The sequence below is a fragment of the Pelodiscus sinensis genome, chromosome 3, assembly GCF_049634645.1.
Source record: "Pelodiscus sinensis isolate JC-2024 chromosome 3, ASM4963464v1, whole genome shotgun sequence".
NCBI lineage: Eukaryota > Metazoa > Chordata > Testudines > Trionychidae > Pelodiscus > Pelodiscus sinensis.
In genome coordinates, this window is record NC_134713.1 from 132,941,683 (window position 1) to 132,961,663 (window position 19,981).

At 42.2% G+C, this 19,981-nt stretch overlaps 1 protein-coding gene across 4 annotated transcripts in view; it reads left to right on the plus strand.

The window, feature by feature from the left end:
- Nucleotides 1–19,981, plus strand: part of KIF26B (kinesin family member 26B) — a 433,122-nt gene that overhangs the window by 265,192 nt on the left and 147,949 nt on the right. For all 4 annotated transcript variants that reach the window (XR_012902838.1, XM_075924899.1, XM_075924901.1 and 1 more), the window contains one exon: nt 12,099–12,282. Coding sequence is in view for 3 of the 4 variants with exons in the window: in XM_075924899.1 (XP_075781014.1) it covers nt 12,099–12,282 (184 nt within the window). In the remaining variant the exon portion in view is untranslated. The remainder of the gene's footprint in view (nt 1–12,098; nt 12,283–19,981) is intronic.

The following is a 19,981-nucleotide window of genomic DNA, read 5'->3' on the forward strand; positions in this document are numbered from 1 at the left end:
GCAGGTCATATGGATGCTTGGCTCCATATTGGAAAAATTACCCAACAACTGGAACAGGGAGCTTTTAATATTCATGTGCAGTTGAGCCTGTTTTCAAGCAGTCACCAAAACAAAAATCAAATCAAAACAAAACAGAAAAACTCCTCCCTGTGAGAAATCTTGTCATCTCCTAGAGGTGGGCATTTAGGCAAAGATGTAAAGGAAGTCTTGGAGCTACTTTAAAGCTGTAACTTAAAATAAGAGGTTGCCTGTTAGCTGTGGTCCTTACTGTGTTGCATTTCTCTGTGTTCGTGACATAGCCAGCTGTTTTTATTTGCTGGTTTTCAAAATATCAACAAGAGAATGAAAAATATAAAGCTTAGTATCTATGTTAGTTCTTCTGTGAGCCAGAATGTTAAACAGCAGTAAAATAGGTGGTAGTTCTGTGTGCTGGTAGCTTTCGCTCTTGATGTTACGAGTGTGTTACACTCACTGGAGCACAAGAAAGCAAGATTAGTTTGTTTTGCTTTGAGGTCTGATTTCTGTATCTGTGGATGCGAAAGAACCCAAATCCTATAAACTCCATGAAACCTCCAATTAAATAATTTGTTGTCACTCTAAGGACTGTTTTTAAATGGCAGCAAGTTGTGGGTCCTCGCACTGTAGGGCTTGAAGTAATACGCTTTCACAAGCTGCTCCAGGCGCCTGTTTCTGATGCTCCCATTCACAGCATCAGTGTGGCCACTGACCCAGCAGGGCAGTCAATGTGCAGCCTCTTAGGGGTGTCTTGGTTTAGCTGGTGAGGGACATGTAAACCTGCCTAGATAGAGCTAGAGAAAATGATATATGCAATTAAACCAACCTCCTCTGAAGACTGATGTAGCCAGGAAGGAGTTATGTAGCCTGTTTAGGATAGTTTTCATCTGGCGCTCCCATCCCACTGTTTGCTGTATGAGGTTCTCCAAATTGGCCTCAGGTGCCTCACCCTTGAAACTTCTGCTGGGAGACAGCCCCAAAGTGCCTTAGTCCTAGCCCAAGAGCTGTGCGAGGAACAGGTTCCCAGACCAGAGAACTTCATGCAGTACATACGCTAATACGGGAAAGGCTCCAGGCACTTTCACAGAAGAGAATCTTCTTAATGCCAAACAGGTACAGGAATAGGAATACCGATAAGGGGCTGGTTTGAATGTGTTTGAGCCCTATGATTGTGCTTTCCTATTACTCCCCAGAGTTCTAGCTTTTGGCCAAATGGCAGGGGCCCTGGGAAACAGTATGGCAGGTGTAGCTATTGAATATGAGCTGAGGCAATTGGACGCACATTATTCATAAAATCTTTTTGAAAGCGAGGAGGGCCTGTAAGCTCTTGTTCATAACACCTTGTCCACCCGTGTCCGTCAGAGCCCCAGCTACCTCTCAGGCAGCAGAGCCTACATACTTAATGGGGAAAAATCTTCTGCCAACACACAAAGTCCAAGTGCAAGCAGCTTGTTGCATCTGTTTCGACATGATTTTCATCTCTGCCCTATCACTCACCCTATCACTGTGTAAGAATGGAGTCTTGAAGATGTGGGAAGTTGTGAAATAGGAACTCCAAACCTTAGTCCTAATCCAGGAGCTGTGGGAGTAACGAGTTCCAAGACCAGAGAACTTCATGCAGTACATACGCTAACTCCTCAGTTAACTCCCAGTTCCATAGTGATTGGAGAACTCCTATCATATTGGTAGGTGAGCCACATGGCTTCACCCAGTTCTTCAATTTCAAAACCATTAATGCTATTTTGAAGTGTATTGTGTGTTGCATGCCCAGAATGGACAAGCTGCTAGAGGCCAAATACATCACCATGCTGGATCAAACCAATGGGTGCCAGAAGAGGACCACATTAGTACAAACTTCGGACCTTGTCCACAGGGGGGAGTTACAGTGCAGCTCTCTGAGCACTATTATTTGGCTTCCCTCCCCGCTCCGAAAAGGGGGAGTGTCAGAGTGAACTACCCCCCAGTCATCATGAATCTCTAAGAAATCAGTAGCTCAACAGTGCAGAAGGTGATTACATATCGCACTCTTGACTCTGGTCATTTTTATCAGGTGGTATGTCAAATTAGTGGGTCTTTGACAGTGAAGGGAGAGTACTAGGAGGAGATTAGCCTCATTAATAGAGGAGAATATTTAGTGGTGTGACTAAGGGTTCCATAGTCTGGCCCTTAAACAGGAGAATCCTATGTTTATTGTAAATAACATTTGGCCCCTTTAAAGAGGGCCAACTTCATTTTCCATGGCAGAGTAGAGCGGGGCCTAATGGCCCCAATTTGGCAGCTTGTGTGAATGGAAAATTTAGGCCCAGCTTCAGCAAGGCACTTAAGCACGTGCATAACTTTAGCACATGTGTACTCCCCGGGAAGTCAATGGGACTCTTCATGTACTTAAAACGATGCTCGTGTTTCAGCTCCCGCTGGATCTGGACAGTAGCACACGAGAAGTAAATTTACCGAGTCCATTGCCCAAGTGGGGCAGGTTTGACACAGGACCGGGTGTATATTTGATTGCCTCAGCCCCTTGCAGAGTCTCTTTAGTTTAACTTGGATGAGTTTTGCTGGGCAACCTCAGTTATCTATTTAAGACCCTTGTCTGCAATAAGCAGAGAGCATGTGCTGGATTCATTATTTTGCTGCAGATCCACCCAGAGCTGGGAGCTCTTGTGTGAAGACATATCTCATGGGAGGGGTCTCATTTGGCCAGATTCTGATTTCGCTTATTCTGGCATAAATCAAGAATATCTCTATTGTAGCTGGTGGATTTTCTAATTTGAAACTGGCATCAAGCCTGCTGATTTCAGTGAGATTTTGCTGTGAGAAGAAGGGCTCTGGCTTTCTGGGGTCCGGCTCTAATCATGCATTGAAGGATTTGGACTTATTTTACAGTCTGTTACAATTTAGGAGTAAATCACAACAGTGAATTTCTGGGTAATCAGAGTCCAGTCATTAAAACCCTGCCTGAGGTCTATGTGTGCATTTAACCACACATGAAGAAAAAGATTGCTCTGAAATGTGCAGCCTGGATAGCTTTATTGTTGTTATGAAATTGACTGCATACATAAACATAAAGGAAACAATAAGGCCCCAGTATTTACTGGGCATTAGAGACATGTTTATGGCATCTTTTACAGTGCAAGCAGAAAGCTCAAATTGTGTCCAGATTCTAAAGATATTGCAAAATAATGAAACACAAACACGAAGGGCCTGACAGCAACCTGCAAAACCAGGAAGCTTTCAGCTGATTAAGCTTATTCCATTCTGGATTTCTCTCACAGCATTGCCTTGGCTGAAATGGAAGGCAGGGTAAGGCGAGGTCTGCACTATAGCCTTTTTTCAGAAAAAGCTACGCAAATTGTGCTCCGCAATTTACGTAGCTTTTTCTGATTGCTTTTCTGGAAGAGGTATACAGGTCTCCCCGAAAGAGCATGTTTCCTCTTCTGCCCCCCCCCCAAAAAAGGGGGGGGAGCAAACACATTCCCTGGACACGGCAGAGATTTTATGGGTATCCCAGAAAACCCCCACAGTTTAGACATACCCTAAAAGTCGTCGTCTTCTCTGGCTGTGCTTAGATTGTAATTTCAGGTGGGATGGTGGCTAATCACCTTGCTGCCTGGATGAGGGTGGAAAGGATCTAGAGTGGAAGAAACCCTGATTGGGCTCCTCTTCCCCTCATTTACTCACCCGCCAAACTCACAGAGCAATTAAGTGACTCCATGGAAAGAGGTGAAGTAAATTACTTCTCCACCTGCGAGAGATTCTGTGGATAACCATTCATGCTCTGATCTGCTGTTGGAGCGATGCACCTATGTTAAGCTCTTGATTCAAGACAGGTTGTGAAGTAACAGTTTAGCCCCTTGTGGCAAGATATTATTCTATATTCCCAATATATTGCTTGTGGAGATTGTGGAATCTCTGTCATGGGAGGTTTTTAAGAGACAGTTAGGCGAACCTTTGTCAGGGATTTTCTACATCAGTATTTCTCCATTATGGCTGTCATGGTCACATGAGGCCACCAAGAGCTTTTCTTGTAGTCACAGCCTTCTCAGTGGTGATGGGGGTGAGGGGAGCAAAGCAGCAGCAGCCCCTCCCCTGGGGCCATCAGGAGCGGTTGGGTTCTGTTTCCCTCTTGGAGCCACAAAGACCAGAGGAGCAGACAGCTGATGTGATTTCCCCAACTTCTCCAGGGTGGTGGGACTCAGGCTTCTGGTTTCAGCCCTAAGATGACTGGTGGCTGGCTCCAGCTGTTCCCACTGCCTCCCTGTCCACCTCCCAATCCAAAGTTTAATTTGTTCCCTGACTTGTCAGGGCTGCTATTCAAGTCTGCTGTGAAAAGTAAGATTTGTATGTTGGTTAATGTCACTTTTTACAGCAGCAGACTTGTTAGCTAAGCTGTGAAGCAGTGAGAAGTGATGTTAACCAACATACAAATCTCACTTTTCACAGAAGCAGACTTACCTAGCTATATAGTCTTAAAAAAACCAACAACCAAAAAAGCAAAATAAACAACAACAAAGACAAGAGCATGTAAAGCACCTTTTTTGTGTTTCTATTCTGTTTCAGTCCAGTAAAGAATAGAGGCAGCTGCATGTTATTTTTATTATCGAGTGGGCAAAAAAACTCTGCATAAATAAATTACAATGATTTGGACATGTGTATGTGTATGTTTGTTTTTTCCTAAAATAATACTTATTTCATGGGGAAAAAGCTCACAGTAGACACCAGCGTAAATTGGTGACCATGCTTTGAGGCCACTACAAATTTTGTTATGAGAACCTCTAGTCTAGATAATATTTAGTCCTGCTTTCAGTGCAGGGAACCGGACTAGAAGACCTCTCAAAATCCTATAAAGTCCTTTGATTCTGTGATTGATTTTTGTTAATTACCTCTTGTCCTCAGAGCTTAAGAAGAATACAGGAAAACGAGGTCTGTGCACTGAGGCACTTAAAATCAAAATAGACTAAGAGCAAACACAAAGACACACTAAGAACCTCTAGAGGATGGCGTTAACTCACAGTAAAATGTGGAGCCAGCATTATTGGTACAGATTAGTGCCTGAGGACCTAACAAAAGAAAACCGGTTCTTAGTAGTGACCTGTGTTCCTGAAAACTAGTGGTGTCTGACTTTCGTGACTTAACCCAGTGTTCCTGCTGGCTTCACAAAACAAAAACAAACAAGCAAGCAAAAAAGCAATATTTTGTCCTAACTTTTGTAAACTGCTGAAAATTGGTCACTGGAAGGAATCACTAGTCTGCAGAGCTATTGAAATGGCATCAGGCTGAGGCATAGGCATTTCAAGGACCACCGCCCTCACTGCCTGCCACAATGGGAGTCCAGTCTTAATTGAAGCTTCTGAGTTCTGACAGTGATAATAAATAGTAACAGTGCCAGAAGAATGATCTCACCCTAAGGCAGAGCTTTGGAAATAATGAGAAGTATAATGTTTGTCATCTTACTGTACACTCTATTGTCTCTTACCTTTATTAGTTTATTTCAAGCCACTTCTTTTTCTGGACCAACGTGCTGCGATGACTCATTTTAAAATGAATGCATGTATCCCAAACAAAACACACAGCATGCAAATCATATCTGCCAACACTTCAATTGGAAATAATCAAAACAAACTGCAGGCTTCCAGCATACCTTTATCTGGCATTACACCAATTAGCAAGACTCTTGCAGATGACATCTCTTCCAATAGGTGGCAATAACAGTGTCTGCTTTTGCTGCAGCAGAAAGTATTGCCTAGATTTTAAAAAAGGGGGCTGCTGATTTTGGGCATCCCACTTGACACCATTGAACTGCCATTGATAGCCATTTCAAGTTGGACACCCAGAAATGACTCCAACCACTGTTAGTGGCCATGGGTGAAAATGTTGTTTAAACAAAAACATGGGCGGGAGTAGAGGGGGGTAACAATTTCCTTAGTTGTTGCAATATTAATTTTTAAAATGTCACTGAGTAAATATGCAGGGTGTTTGGGAAAGGTGCTGCTTTCTAAACACAATTTTTATCCATTTTCTTATTAAGGTGTAAGAAACAGAAGGCAATGCATTTCTGGATGAATGGAGAGTAGCATTTTAACTACTACAGAGGTGTACTAATCTCCATGGGTCTGAATGTGAACTTGGTCCTTCCCCTGAAGAGCTGTTACTCACAACCTGCTAAGCAGTTACTTGCACACCTAAGGGTACAATATTACTGTTGTGAAACGAAATTTGTACATAAAGATAAGGAAAATAATTAAACCTGTGCGTTTAATGAGCATTGCTAACACTAAAATCCCCATCACTGGAGATTTTTTAGAACAGATTAGACAAGAATCTGCGAGAGATGGTGTAAGTATTTTGCTCATCCTGCCTTAAAGTGGGACAAGATAACTTCTTGACGTCCCTTCCAGCCCACCATTTCTATGATTCTGTGCCCTCCACATGTATACAATGGCATCTTCTGTATTATCCTCTATCTGTGTCACTGTGTAGCCTCACATGTTGGTTGCCTTTTCAAACGTTCCTTTGCAGCAAGCAGTTGTTTCTATTGAGTTGTCCACAATACTAAAGTCTCTTTTTGGTGAGCAGCTGCAATTAATTTAGAAGCTCTCAATGTATATAAGTAATTAAAGCTGATCCTTCCACTGTGCATTAACTTGTACTTGTCAATGCTGAGTTTTTACTGTTGCTCAATGATCGAGCTTTGCTAGGTTCCTCTGAAGTTTTCCCCAAATGTCTCCAGGTTTGATTCACATAAATAATATTGTCATTTGCAAACATTGCCACCTTGTGTTCTCCTACATTCTAATTAGTATTAAACATGAAGAATGGGTTTCATAGGACAAGCCTTTGGGTCATTCCGCTATTCACTTCCTTCCTTGTTAGAAATTGAGCTCTTGAGGCTATCTTTTCATTGCTGCCTCTTAACAAGTTTCTGAGCAATGTATTTTGCCCTTCTAACCCCTAAGAAATAATCTCTATGCAATTTCTTATATTTTTAAATAAACCCTAGTGAGGTCTTTGGCTTTTCCAAAGTCCTTATCAATTATGAATGGACTTCAGTGAGAGCTGATAGCTGACCACTGATCCCCTTTGAAAAATCCCTCTGCATATTACAGTGATAGTGGGGGGAAGAGGAGAGTATCTCAATATTTAGGAGATGAAAAGTCATTCCTGATTCCCACAGGAACATGGTCTTCTCTGGTAAATTTGCTGCAAAACGACCCCTCAAAATAGTGAACCCTGACAGGCTGTCTAGAAAGGCACCTCTTGATTGCAGAGCAAAACCACCAGGCAAGTTAGATCTTCAAAACATTTCCCCTTTCCTACCATCAGTCCTACTATTTTATTTAGATTGAACTTTGAGCAGCTTTCGAATACTCTTTCTGCAGTTTTGGGCTCTAGTCCTGCAGTGAGATCCTGGACCATGGAGCTCCAGGCTTTCCCCAAAGTCCCTAATACTATATACAGGTCTCAAGAATGGAACTTTTTAATGCTGGAATTGTTAGGATCAGATGAGATGGTAATATAGATCTGGTTATTGTAGGCTTACTCGTGATCTATAGGGCTATGCTGCCATTATTACCATTTTTCTTACCATAGTATTAAGGCTCCAAGTAGGGTTGCCAGGTGTCCGGTTTTGAACTGGACAGTCCAGTATTTGAGCTTTCTGGTCAGGAAACAAATTGAAAAAATATAAATGAAAAAATATAAATAAGATGTAATGTAGATTGTGATATAATGGCAATATTTTTGTTGAAACTCTCTGGCAACCTTAGCTCCAAGTAAGATCGGATAGATACTGAGAAGATAGTAAGAGAAGAGCTGAAGCACTTACACTCCACAGTTAATTGGTAGGAGGGGAAACTGAGTCACGGAAGGATGAAGTAACTTGTCCAGATCTCATAGCTGGTCTGTGGCAGAGCTGGAACAGAATCCAAGTCTCCTAGATTAGAGTCCCATCCACCAGGCATTAACATGAATCAATATAACAAATCTCTGGGGATTCTAGGTATGAGAGCCCTCAGAGCTGATAATGCAAAGCCATAAACTATATTTCCTGAAAAAAAATGAGTGGCACCACTGTGATACAACTCCACCCACCCTCACTAATCCACACCGTCAAGTCAACGTTGCCTTGGGACTAGCTATTTCTAAAGCATCTGATAGCTGGCCATACTGACCATTTTAGGGCCGTCATGCAAAAAGCCATTCAAATAAATGAAGCTGTAATGCAAACTAGAATCATCATGCAGCCTAAAGCCAGTTGAAAATATCTCTTCATTCAGAAGCCTTGGGCTTGGCACTTGTCCAGTTACTGCCTTCTTGATCACCTTTCAAAAGTAAGGAGAAAAACCATAAAACAGTGAGGCTACGTCTACACTGGCCCTTCTTCGGAAGAGGCATGCTAATTTAGAACTTTCAAGTAGGAATAAGAGATCCTCCGGAATAGGGCTTTATTCCGGAGGATCGCGCCAGTCTGGACGCTCTTCTCCGGCTTTTCCCCAAGCCGGGAAAAAAGCGGCGGCCATGTTTATTTAAATCCCGCGGGGGATATTTAAATCCCCCGCGGATTTCCCTATTCCAAAGTTCTAAATTAGCATGCCTCTTCCAAAGAAGGGGCCAGTGTAGACGTAGCCTGAGATGGAAGCATGTTGCTCTAAAATACATTTTGTCAGTTGCAGGCCAAAAATCCAGGGTTTTTCTTGAATACCATCCCAAAGGTTATGTCTGTCAGACCAGGATATAGTTCTGAAGTTTGGAAAATGCCAGATATTTTATAAATGTTTTTTCCCCCCTTTAAAGAAAAATGTCAGCCATGGACTTCGTTGTCTGAAGAAGCAGTTTAGGAGGTTTATACTATGAGTATAAAAAACTGGAACACAGTAATGTTAGGGAAGAATAAAGTGGCATGAGAGAAGGAATGACTGAGAACTAAGAACACATTTCTGAAGAAATACGCTACCCACTTGACTTTTATCGTAGGCATGAATTTATGCAGTTGCATGGGTGCAATTGAGGGTGTAATTTGGCCTAAGGTGTACTGAGCAGTTGCTTGTCTTTATGCATAGACTGCTGAGTCTGAAGAAATAACCACAGTAGTAGATTTTTCAGGGTTAGTAGCTGAGATTTCTAGCCTGCGCTGCAGTTATGTTCAGTACATCATTTTGCCTGAAATAAAGGTGTCGGTGTACTTAGGCCAGGACCCATTGAAAACTGATTCAGAATGAACAGCTTTACAAACCCTCTCATGAATACACCTGAAATTCAAGCCAAGGCAATGGTGTAGCACAAGAAAAAAATGTGGCACATTTCTTTTGGCAACCTTTTCAGTGTTTGCTTTTTCTGCCTTCTCTCTGAGGAAGGAAGTGATGATCCTGAAAGGGAAATTTATAAATCGGAGTCAGATACTAGAGGAAGGGGATGGACAAGGAGCTAGAACAAGAGAAGATTCTTGTGATTATGACACAGAACTAGGAGTCAGGTGACCTCCGTACTCCTTCCTCCAACTTTTCCACAGACTTATTAAAAGCACTTGGCTGTCACCTAGGTCAGAATTTTCAAAAGTGGTTTTTGATGTTGCCATATTGGATGGAGCACCAAAATCAGAGAGAACACTAGCCTTAAGCTCTCTGCCTCAATTTCCCTTTCTGTAAAATGGAGTATAATGCTGTGCCCCCATATGTTTATGGAAATGTGGTTTTGAATATGCATATGCATAACTTAAATAGACTGTATGCAAATTAGGACATGTAACCTATCGTTGGAGAGCCTGTAATTCCCTCAATATGTGTATTCTATTTGTGTGCATGCATCATTCTTGTATGTGAAGTTAGAAATATGATGTGTAAACCTGTTTATTAATCTAGGTCTTCTAGTGAAAGCCATGAGTGGTATTTTAGGAACTAAATGGTCCAGTGCTCAAGACAATGATCTGTGAATCCCCTTCCTGTAAACCTAGATTATGGTTGGTCCTGTCAAGACATGTGGCCAGGTCACCTGATGCTGGAATCCATTTTTAATTTAGTACTTTTCCATGGTGGTGTAAAAGAGTTGAAGCTGAGCAAAAGGATTCCAGCCATGGGCAAAATCTATTTATGAGCAGGGAACCAAACAAAGCAGGAGTTGGCGGTTGAGCCAGGTGACTGTTAGAAACATCTTGAGACTGAACGGGGAGAGGATCTCAAGCCCAATCTAAAAGACTGCTTAGCTTGTGAGAAAAGATAACCAAAAATACTGTTAGGGCAAAGAGTTGCATGTAACAACATCTCTTAGCGTATATGGGTTAACTGCCATATTTTGTTTTATTTTAGATTATTAACTTACTTTGATCTGTCGGTCACCAATTGCAACCACATAAATCTTTTTATACTTAGTAAAATTTCTGTTTATCATCAAACCCAATGTAAATAATTGTTACCTGGGGGAAGGCAACAACTGTGCATATCTTATCTTTCACTGATAAAGGGAGCAACTATCTTATGAGCACATGCTGTATAAACTTTGTGCATAGTGAAATGGATCTATTTTGGGTTTTGGTCCCACTGGGGTTGTGCACCTGGATGCTGTCAAGTCGCTGTGACTGAGCCTTCCCAGAGCTGAGCTGTTCTCAGTATCTGTGTTACTCTGCAAGGGAGGAGGCTGTTGCCCCAACTCTTTGCCTTTGCTGGGGGAGACCAAAGATTCTGGTCACCAGAGCAGAGGGGTGCAGCACTTCAGAGGGCTCAGGGTATCATCAAGTAATATTCTCAAAGGTATCTCTGTGATCCAGCCCATCACATGGGGATAATAATAATTGCTTGGTATGGACACACATGCTCAAAGCTGAGATTAATGTATATATGAACATGTTGTTTTACTGTGTGTATTCTTGGAATAAATTGGTTTAATCAATTTCTGAACATTAGATTTGGTTGGTATGTATGGATCTCATAATTCTTAAATTTTGATCACAAAAAAGCCAGACAGGATTTAGATTTGATTCTGATTCTCATTTATCTCTGGCAAGGTAAATGGGAGTTAAGTAGGCAAAAATTACATTACATTCATACTTACTTGATGTCTCCAGGAAAGGACCTTGGTGTAATTGAGAATCAGACCCCTAGAGTTCAGAATGATACATGCATCTCAGCTTGGATACGTGCAGCTGTGATAATTTACACCAGCTAAAAGAGTGCCCCATAATTATGCCTATTTTACAACTAGGAAAATGGAGACATGGATCATTCTATTTGGTTGCCTAATCAGGCCTACAGCATGGAGAATGTCAGAGCGTGTGTGTTTAATTGCTGAATCTTTTTTTCAAAATTACAAATTTGTGCAAATAAGAAAATGTGACCAAATATTGTTAATTGCAGTAGAGGAAGAAGCTGTCATTGCATTGTCAATGTTAGCTTAGCTTTTCGATTCAAAGGCTGGACAAAGAAGCTGCATTCCTTCCCAAAGTTATGTTATGAAAACAAAGTCAAATTTAAACTATGAAATTGTTAGTACATCTGTTGTTTGTGTGCTTCTTTCCACCTTCTTGCAAATAGCATAACTTTGGTCACCACACATTTAGATGTTAAACTCTTTTTTTATGAGGTGGTAGAATTTGAAAATTGCTTGTGCAAGGTTTCTTACATGCCAGTTAATTCACTTGAATATTTACTAATTATTAGCATAATAGTGGCTGCTTACATCTAAGCATTCCACAGCTATTCATTCTCTAACCAAAAGCTTATGGGTAACAATCTTTTGTGAGCAGAAGTAGCACAGTTCTATGATTGAACTTAAATGTATAACATAAATTGCTGTATCACTCATTAACTTAATTATGGATTCGGGAGATCTCCTGCAGGCTGAAGTGGAGGACAAGTATAGAGAAAGGGGACTGATTTTGATCCTACTTAATGCATGTTGCTGTAAATCCAAGGTAATTACACTGAAATCATTGGAGTGATACCAGTGGAAATTGGTGTAAAAAGAGATCTGAATCACTTTTGGAGTCAATGACATCAACATTGGGGGTTCCTTGTAAACGAGAAGCGATGAATACTTTAGTTATAACATTGTTTTCTGTAAAGTTTTTATTTTACTCTTCATGTTATTTTCTACAGAGCTGCTCAAAAGTTGAACCTATCTTCCAAAAAGAAGAAACATAGGCCATCTACATCATCTGTGACTGAATCACCTCTCTTCTCTACCAACTTCAGTAGTATCCTCCAGACTTCTCCACCCCCTGCACCACCATGTTTGTTGAGGGCAGTCAACAAAGTGAAAGACACCCCAGGGTTGGGCAAGGTAGGCCTCAGACTATTTCTAAAATCACTGTTTCCTTTGAGAGGAGAAAAACATCCCACACAAGCCAGTTGTGTTTTTCTTTCTTTGCTGTACCCTAAAACTTGTGTTCAGTATCCAGTCAAAGGTCTGACAAATGGGTTGCTTAATGCTTAATCCTCTAATAAAGATGGAACAAACTTGTGCTCAATGAACCAGACTCACTCCTTTTGGGATAACACAGGTTTCAAACTCCTTGCTGTAGTAAGTGGAATGTGGATGAGATGACAGAGTTATCTGCAACCCCAACTCCACCTGGGGCCCTGCGGTAGTCTGGTCTCTATATCAACAGTTATGTCTCAGTCTTATCTTCTGTCAGTCGATACCCACCACATGGCTAAACCACTTTAGTATACTGATTGGCTACAGATACTTAAGTTCATGATGGCAACGCCACGCTAGAGTGAAACTATATTGCTATCTCTTCTCTCCCAGCCAGCCTCCATTGTTGGGTCACTATGGTACGCTTCCATGGTTGAAACCCCAGGGCTTGCCTTACCTGAGGAATAATCCCTCCTCTAACTCCCCAGTACACATACCTGTGTGCATGCAGAGTTCACCCCCCTGCAATCATAGGAGTGAGTCTGGCCCATTGCCTTTGGGAATACTTTCGGACAGTTGCTCAAGACAGAAATTTGCTTAATAAAGGTAGTCTCATGCAGGTTTTTAGTGCATTGTGCTTCTCTGTATTCATCAAGTCTTCAGTGAAAATATTGCATTTCTCATTCCTTTTTATCAGAGAAATGGTAATGTTCAGTTTGGCATACTCCATACGGAACGTGCTCCTCTGTTTCCATTGCTGTCATTGAGCACGTAGGGAAAGAGCCAAGAAATAAAATGATTTCAGCTTTTTCACAAAACTGTTATTTTCATGGATGGTTTTTGCCCATCTTAGAGAGCTCATGGGATCCACCTCTCCAACCCAAACTCTCAAGTTGGATGAGAAGTACTATGTGGGCCTGATCCTGGTACCATTACTTCAGTGGTAGCAGAAAGATAAGGCTCCCACTATTAATTGTTCCAAGCATTTAGCATGACAGTAGGGTACAAGATTTGAACAGTTCTGTTTTAAGTGATGTAATCTTTAAATGACTTCCACTGCAAAGTTTTCTTTGTCTTCCCAGGAGTTTTATGTTTTCAGAATCAAGATGAATTCTGTCTGGATAAATTTGCATTTATGAATAGTAAGGGATGTGCTCATGGAAGCAAGAGACCAAAAGTAGTACTAGGCCTGATCATGCAGTTTTTATTCAGAGAAATCTTCTGTTGGCTTTAATGGGAATTTTTTCCTGGGTAAGGGCTTCAGGTTTCTGCTTAGAATATGGGAAAGAGCTATGTAAACGTACACATACGTCACTGCCAATATGCTTAATTCCTGACCTGCAACACTCCTGCTACTCTGTCTTTGGGCCTTTGTTGAACATGGGCTGCCAGGTGAATGATCATTTTTTGATATCTACAAAGAAAGCCATTTTCACTTGGAACCTAAGTAAGGAACTGTGTCCATAGGCGCAGAAGAGCATTGCATTAACCAACTTTTCTATCCAGTCTAACTCTCACGCACAGCCAAATTCTATCCACTGAAGTAACTGGAATAACACCCAGGATCATTTGGATTCTAACCTTCATTGTATGATGCTGCAGTGGGCTTGGCCTTTTCAGAGTCTCCCTTCCAAAATCCTTTCCTTTTTGGCAACCCTGTTCCAGTCTTTCAGGATTCATGGCTGTGTTCAGTCTCTGAGTTTTCTGTTTAGAGAATCAATAGAGAAGAGATCTGACTTTTTTATGGTAGTTAGGTAGGGCTAAACCCTCACCCAGGATTTAGCCATTCCTAACTTTGATGATGCATTTGTTACCTGGTCTGGCGAGTCCTTGTGGGAGGCGGAGGTTTACATGTTGTCTTCCTTCCAGGAGCCTGGTTGTAAGAATTTTCTAATTCTGAGAGACAGCAGCTTTCCTCCTGGTTTCCACCCATTTCAGTTATAAGTTCTCCTTTTAAGCTTGCTTCCTCCAAGAGGAGTATGCTCTGCAGTTGTGCCTGTTCAGTGCTGGTTGAGCTCAGAGAAGCTCATTAGCCTTCTCCTAATTAGGCTGAGAGTGTGCCCCCTCAAAAGGTACACAAGAGAATATTTATTTCTAAATAATATTTTTCATCTAGTAGAAATTGGTATATTCAGGAAAGAAACCATACAAAGAGTCATAAATTAGGGCTTTTAAAGTGATGTAATTTGTGCTTCTTCAAAGAAAATCATCACAAATTAGACTTATTTCATATAATCAAAACAAGTGAAAATAGTTAATTCTAAAACATTTCCACACCAAAAAATGTCTAGCCTGCAGTTTGACATACAATGCCATTTCTGTCATCTTCTATTTCTCCTGCGAGTCACCTTATAATTATGACCTAAAGCTCATATATGTTCATCAAATTGTACCCATCAATTTTCCTCTGTAGCATAATTTGCATTTTAATATAGCCAGGATCAGTGTGAGGCATCATAAATGGATAATTGCAGATGGAGGATGTAGTTTGCCAGTCAGACTGTAAAGACCTCAGGTCTAGTGTTGGAAATTTTCAATCTATTGGATCACTGAGACATTAATTATTATTTACATACTTTCTGTTTTGGCAGTGCCCAGCTTCAAACATAGATATTTCCTGCATGGCTGTTCAAGAAGCTCTGTTAATTTCCCCTACATTTCTGTTTCAAACATTTGCATTTATATGGAAGTTTTGAAGTATGTCAATATGAAGGATGCATAGTTAGGTTTAGAAGACTCAAGACTTTACTTTGTTGATTGGAATTGTGGCTGGTGTGTTCTGGAATATTAGGAGGCTATCAAATTATTGGTATAGCAAAGCTTTGATTAATTGTGGGTTACAGCTGAAATATCTGGATATTTGATTTTTAATTGTGATTTAAGCCAGGTTTTAGCCATCAGCAAAATATTAAGAGGTATTAGAATTACTTATCAGCTCAGATACAAAGATGATAGGTATAGTATAAGAATGTAGACTGACTGATGGATTAGATTTAAAAAGTGAAATTGGGGTCAGATGCTTAACACCTTCTCCCACCTAAAAACAGTCCCATAAAACAAACACACTGTAATTGACTGGAATTTGGCACTAGCATTGTCTTCTCCGTACCTTTCATCCCTGGAGGAGGAGAATACAGGTTGTGTTTCAGCACTGATTTACTCCAACTTTGATCAGGTGTGCTAACATTGATTTCAATAGACTCTCACCAGTAAACAACCAGATCCATAATCAGGAAGCTATGAGAAAGAAATAGATGACTTGATTGTTCTGTAGCCCTCCTTTGTTGGATTCTTTTCCAACAAACTATAACTAAAGTAAGAGATATGGGAGCTGTATTGCAAATAAATTAGCAATGGAACACACACATCCATCCTTATCTAGCTCACTGGTGCTTCATCTTGCATGTACTAGCGACAGTAGGTGGCTAGTAACCAGATGTTTGTGTGGGATCCCCACAGTTTAACAAAAATAGATTGAGTTATCTTTTGGACATGAATGATAAACCTCTTCCATAGCATACAACAGCTGGAGCCACTATACTTGCTTCTCGTCTGCCCCTGTCTCTGAGTCACTGCAATACTCTGTACTTTGCTTCACATCTGGTTGGCTGATTGGTTTGGTTGGATTTAGACATACATATGGAGTGTAGTTATACACTATTTGCATGTGACATCTCTACATTCTTTTGTACTTATCTCTGCAATATCTACTGTATATTAGTCTTTTTCAGTCAGAGAACAGAACAGAGAAGCAGAAAGGTGCTCTCTGTTTGACTCAAAACAATACCAGGGTTTTGCTGACCATCAAAATATTGTGATAAATGTTAGACCTGGTTGGGAAAAAATATTTCCTACTCCCCAAAGAAAAAATCAACTATTTGTTTAAAAGCTAAAAATTGAATGTTTCTGGTTTTTGGCTAAACCTGAAAACGTTGAGTTTCCAGATTTTCAATGCAAACTTGAAATTTTCAGCAGCACAGACACTTTTGGTGAGAAATGGCATTTTGTAAAAATCTAATTTTCCATTGATAAACAGTTTCAGAGGAAAATTTTCAACCCAATCTTCAAACGTACTGCTTGCATGCAGCCCTTGCTTTTTTCATGCCATGATGGGGTTTCTGTTGTTTTTCTGAAAGTAGTCTTATAACATTTTGCAATTGAAAGATGACCTTTGTATGAAGGACATAGACCAAATGGCTGTTTGCTTTTATACCATATTGTGATAGAAGGTTATTTTAAAGCTGAAAATAAAATAGGAAGGCCCTATGAATGAAATTCACCTTTGGACAGATGTTTCCCAGTGGGATTCCCATAGGGATTAAGTGGAACATAAATGTGGGTGCATTGGGGTGGATTTCAGCACATTGGGAGAAGGTGAATACACGTTGTAGTACATATGCCTAACTACATTCTGACCAATCAGAACACTGGTAAGCAGATTAGTAGCTGAATTGGCAATTTCTCCTGATTCTGTCCATTTTCTATTGTTTGTTCCAATGACTAGGGACATATTTATAAATTGATTTTGATTTCTTCAGTGCCTGTCCCTGTCCATAAGTACTCCACTTTATTGTAAAAACACAATTATTTGGTTAAAAAAAATCCAAAAATTTGCTGTAAAAGTCATGCCATTCATGGAATATCCCATAACAACTGCATAGCAGTGATGTAGCCAGAAAGGGACACTTGGAGTGGGCCCAGACTTCACATGGGTGGGCAATAGTGAGGAGAGGAGAAAGGAGAGACCGGGCCACTTCTGACCAACCAGCCTTGGTGAGGGTGAGATGGGACAAGAGGGAGTCCCTGGAGTGGGTGGGAGTGCTTGCCCCGCTAACACTCCTCCCAGGAAAGGGGTTCTTGCAGTGCGGTTGGGAAGCTTGCCCTGCTCCACCCGCCCAGTACTTCTGCTGGGGAACATAAGGCCCTGGGAGTTTGGCCCATTCTGACTGTCCGGTGCTCCTGCCAGAGAGCGGGGGAGGAGGCTTACAACCTCCACCCCAATGCCACTGTCCAGCAAGCACACCAGGTGGGAGGAGCAGGACAAGTCCCCAGTTGGGCTCCATGGCTGGATCACAAGAAAGGAAGACTAGGGCAAGCCCTGCGCCCTGTCCCCAGGCCTTGGCAGGAGCATCAGGCTGGGGAAGGGCAAAGCTGAGATGGGGGTGGGTGGTCCTGGATGATAAGTGGGTAGGCCATGGCCCACTCAGGCCCACTTGTGGCTACACCACTGCTGCAGAGATTAGCCTTCCAAACAAATAGGAAACCCATATCAGGAATTCACTAGACCCTACGGCATCTCCTTTCCAACACCCATGAAAAATGTAGGCTAGATTTCATAAGACCTAAGAGTTGGGCATGTGACTCTCATTGAAAGTCAATGTCCGGACATAAAGAACAATATAACTGATATATATTGCAGAATACGTGTGTTACAACACTTGCTTGCTATTACATTTGCTATTGGTTGTCTACGTCACAGATCCTTTGAATAACCCTTGTTAGTAAGCGTCTGCACCAGTTGTTTCACTACCGCTTAACTTCTAATTCTTCGTTAGCATTTCACTGGAAATCAAAGACAGAAAGCTGTGCTGAAAGGAAGAAAATCAATGTATGTCTTGATTAAACCCTCAAAACACAGGCAAAAAAAAAAAATCTTGGAGTACAAGTGTGTGTGTTTTGACCAGCAGATTTGTGAATATGAGCAATTTGTTGATGAAACTCCTGTGTGTGTTGAGTGGGTGCTTATGAAAATCCTGTGTTAAGGTCAGCAGAAAACCAGAGGCAACTTCTGAAATATGTACAGTAGCTCCCTTCATTGACACCCGAGTGGAAACCTTTATCCATGGGAGCACAGAGAGAAGAACGTTAACTGTTAACTGTTACAGGACAAATGAGAGCTAAACCCATTACCACTTGAACACAATTTATGAAGGGAAGAGTGAAAACTGTTCCTTTTCAAAGTTGCCATGGTTACTGAAATGGAAAAAAGAAGAAATACCCCATGAGGCAGTTAAAGGACACGTGTGTTCATCATTGTTGTCAACATGATTGTTCTATAAATTAAATAGTTAGTTCCACTTGGAATGAAATCCAGGTGGCCTTTTGCCCTCCAGTTAGTTGCTCATAACTGAAATTTTCTTCCACAAGCATGTTGGATGGATCTGGCTGAAGCTTTTGTATATTTTAGCCAGATTCCTTTCCAGCGTGTGTTACCAGGAGGATTTTAAATATTTTCATCGCTTCAATCTGCTTTAGAAAACAAAAGATGAAATTAAGAGAAATTGGAAGAATTTCTATAAATGCTTATTCTCTGGCCTTCCCAATCATATTTTCTAGGTCCAGTTCATTTGCACTACATTAAAAAGCCCAACCTGGTGGTGCCAGTGCCACTCTTGTGCCCCCAGGCAGGAGCCCTGGGCCAGAATGTGTCTGGTTTGTGCCTGGGTATGCAAGGGAAGAAGGGCGGGAAGATGGTGTGTGTGTGTCTGTGTCTGTGTACCCACTGTTGAAGGGACCACAATTGTTATAGTCCCTCCTGCCTTCTAAGTGCAAGAGCTACTTTCTGCTGTAATCTCTGCAGTGCAAGGCACCCCAAAAAGAGATGAGGAATAGGTTATTTTCCCTAACTTAAGCCAATCAACCAGCATTGCTATATGGCTGGACCAGTGCTAAGCCCCTGGAAATGGTGTAGTAGTTAGGGATGTGAACCAGTAACCAGTTTACCAGTTCCCTGGGGCACGGGCCACAGGGATAGGGCTGCTCCAGCTTCCTGGAGGTTGAGAGCTGGCCCGTGCATACGGGAGGGTTGGGAGCAGGAGCCAGTCCCCTCTCCCACACACAGGGCTACTGGCTCCTGCTGCCAGACGTCGTCCTCCCCCACGGTGGGAGGGGTGGGAACAGGAGCCGGCAACCCAGAGATTTGCAGTGGCAGCTCAATGCCGTAGGGTTGCCAGATGGTCTTCCAAAAATACCAAACACACTGGCTAAAAATTTATCAAGCAAAAAAAACAAACAAACACCCATACCGAACACACATCCTGTGTGGCTACTATCAAGAGCCACCAAATTGGGAACAAAGGGGGAGGCAGCAGAGCCTGCTCTTCAAAGCAACCGCCTGCTGCCCAAAGCAGAGAGAGGCAGACCCCAGGCAACACAATGGAAGGGCGGGTGGGGGGGAACCATGGGTAGGAAGGTGACTCCCCCATAGCCAGGTCTTTGGGTGTCCCAGTGGGAAGAAGCAGAAATTCCACCCCAGTCAGTTTTGGCTGAGAGCCGATGGAAGGCGGCTAAAGCACCTGCGGGCTTCTCTCCTGGACTACGACGCCACAACGCGCTTGAACAGCGCTCAGGCGCAGGGACAGGGCTTCTCCTCCTCCCCAAGGCGTCACTCCTCCTCAGACGCAATCAGCTGAGGGCTCCCAGTGCCGATTGCGCCCCCGCCTCCCAGCCACTCCCCCTACCCCCGCCCAGCTTCTCTATGCAACTGGAGGCTCCCAGCGCTGCTCGCAGCCCCGCCTCCCAGCCTGGGACTCCCTCTGGTTGCATGCAGAAGCCTGGTGGGGGTGGGGAGAGTGGCTGGGACTTCCAGCCACTCCCCCCGCCCAGTTTCTGCATGCAATCA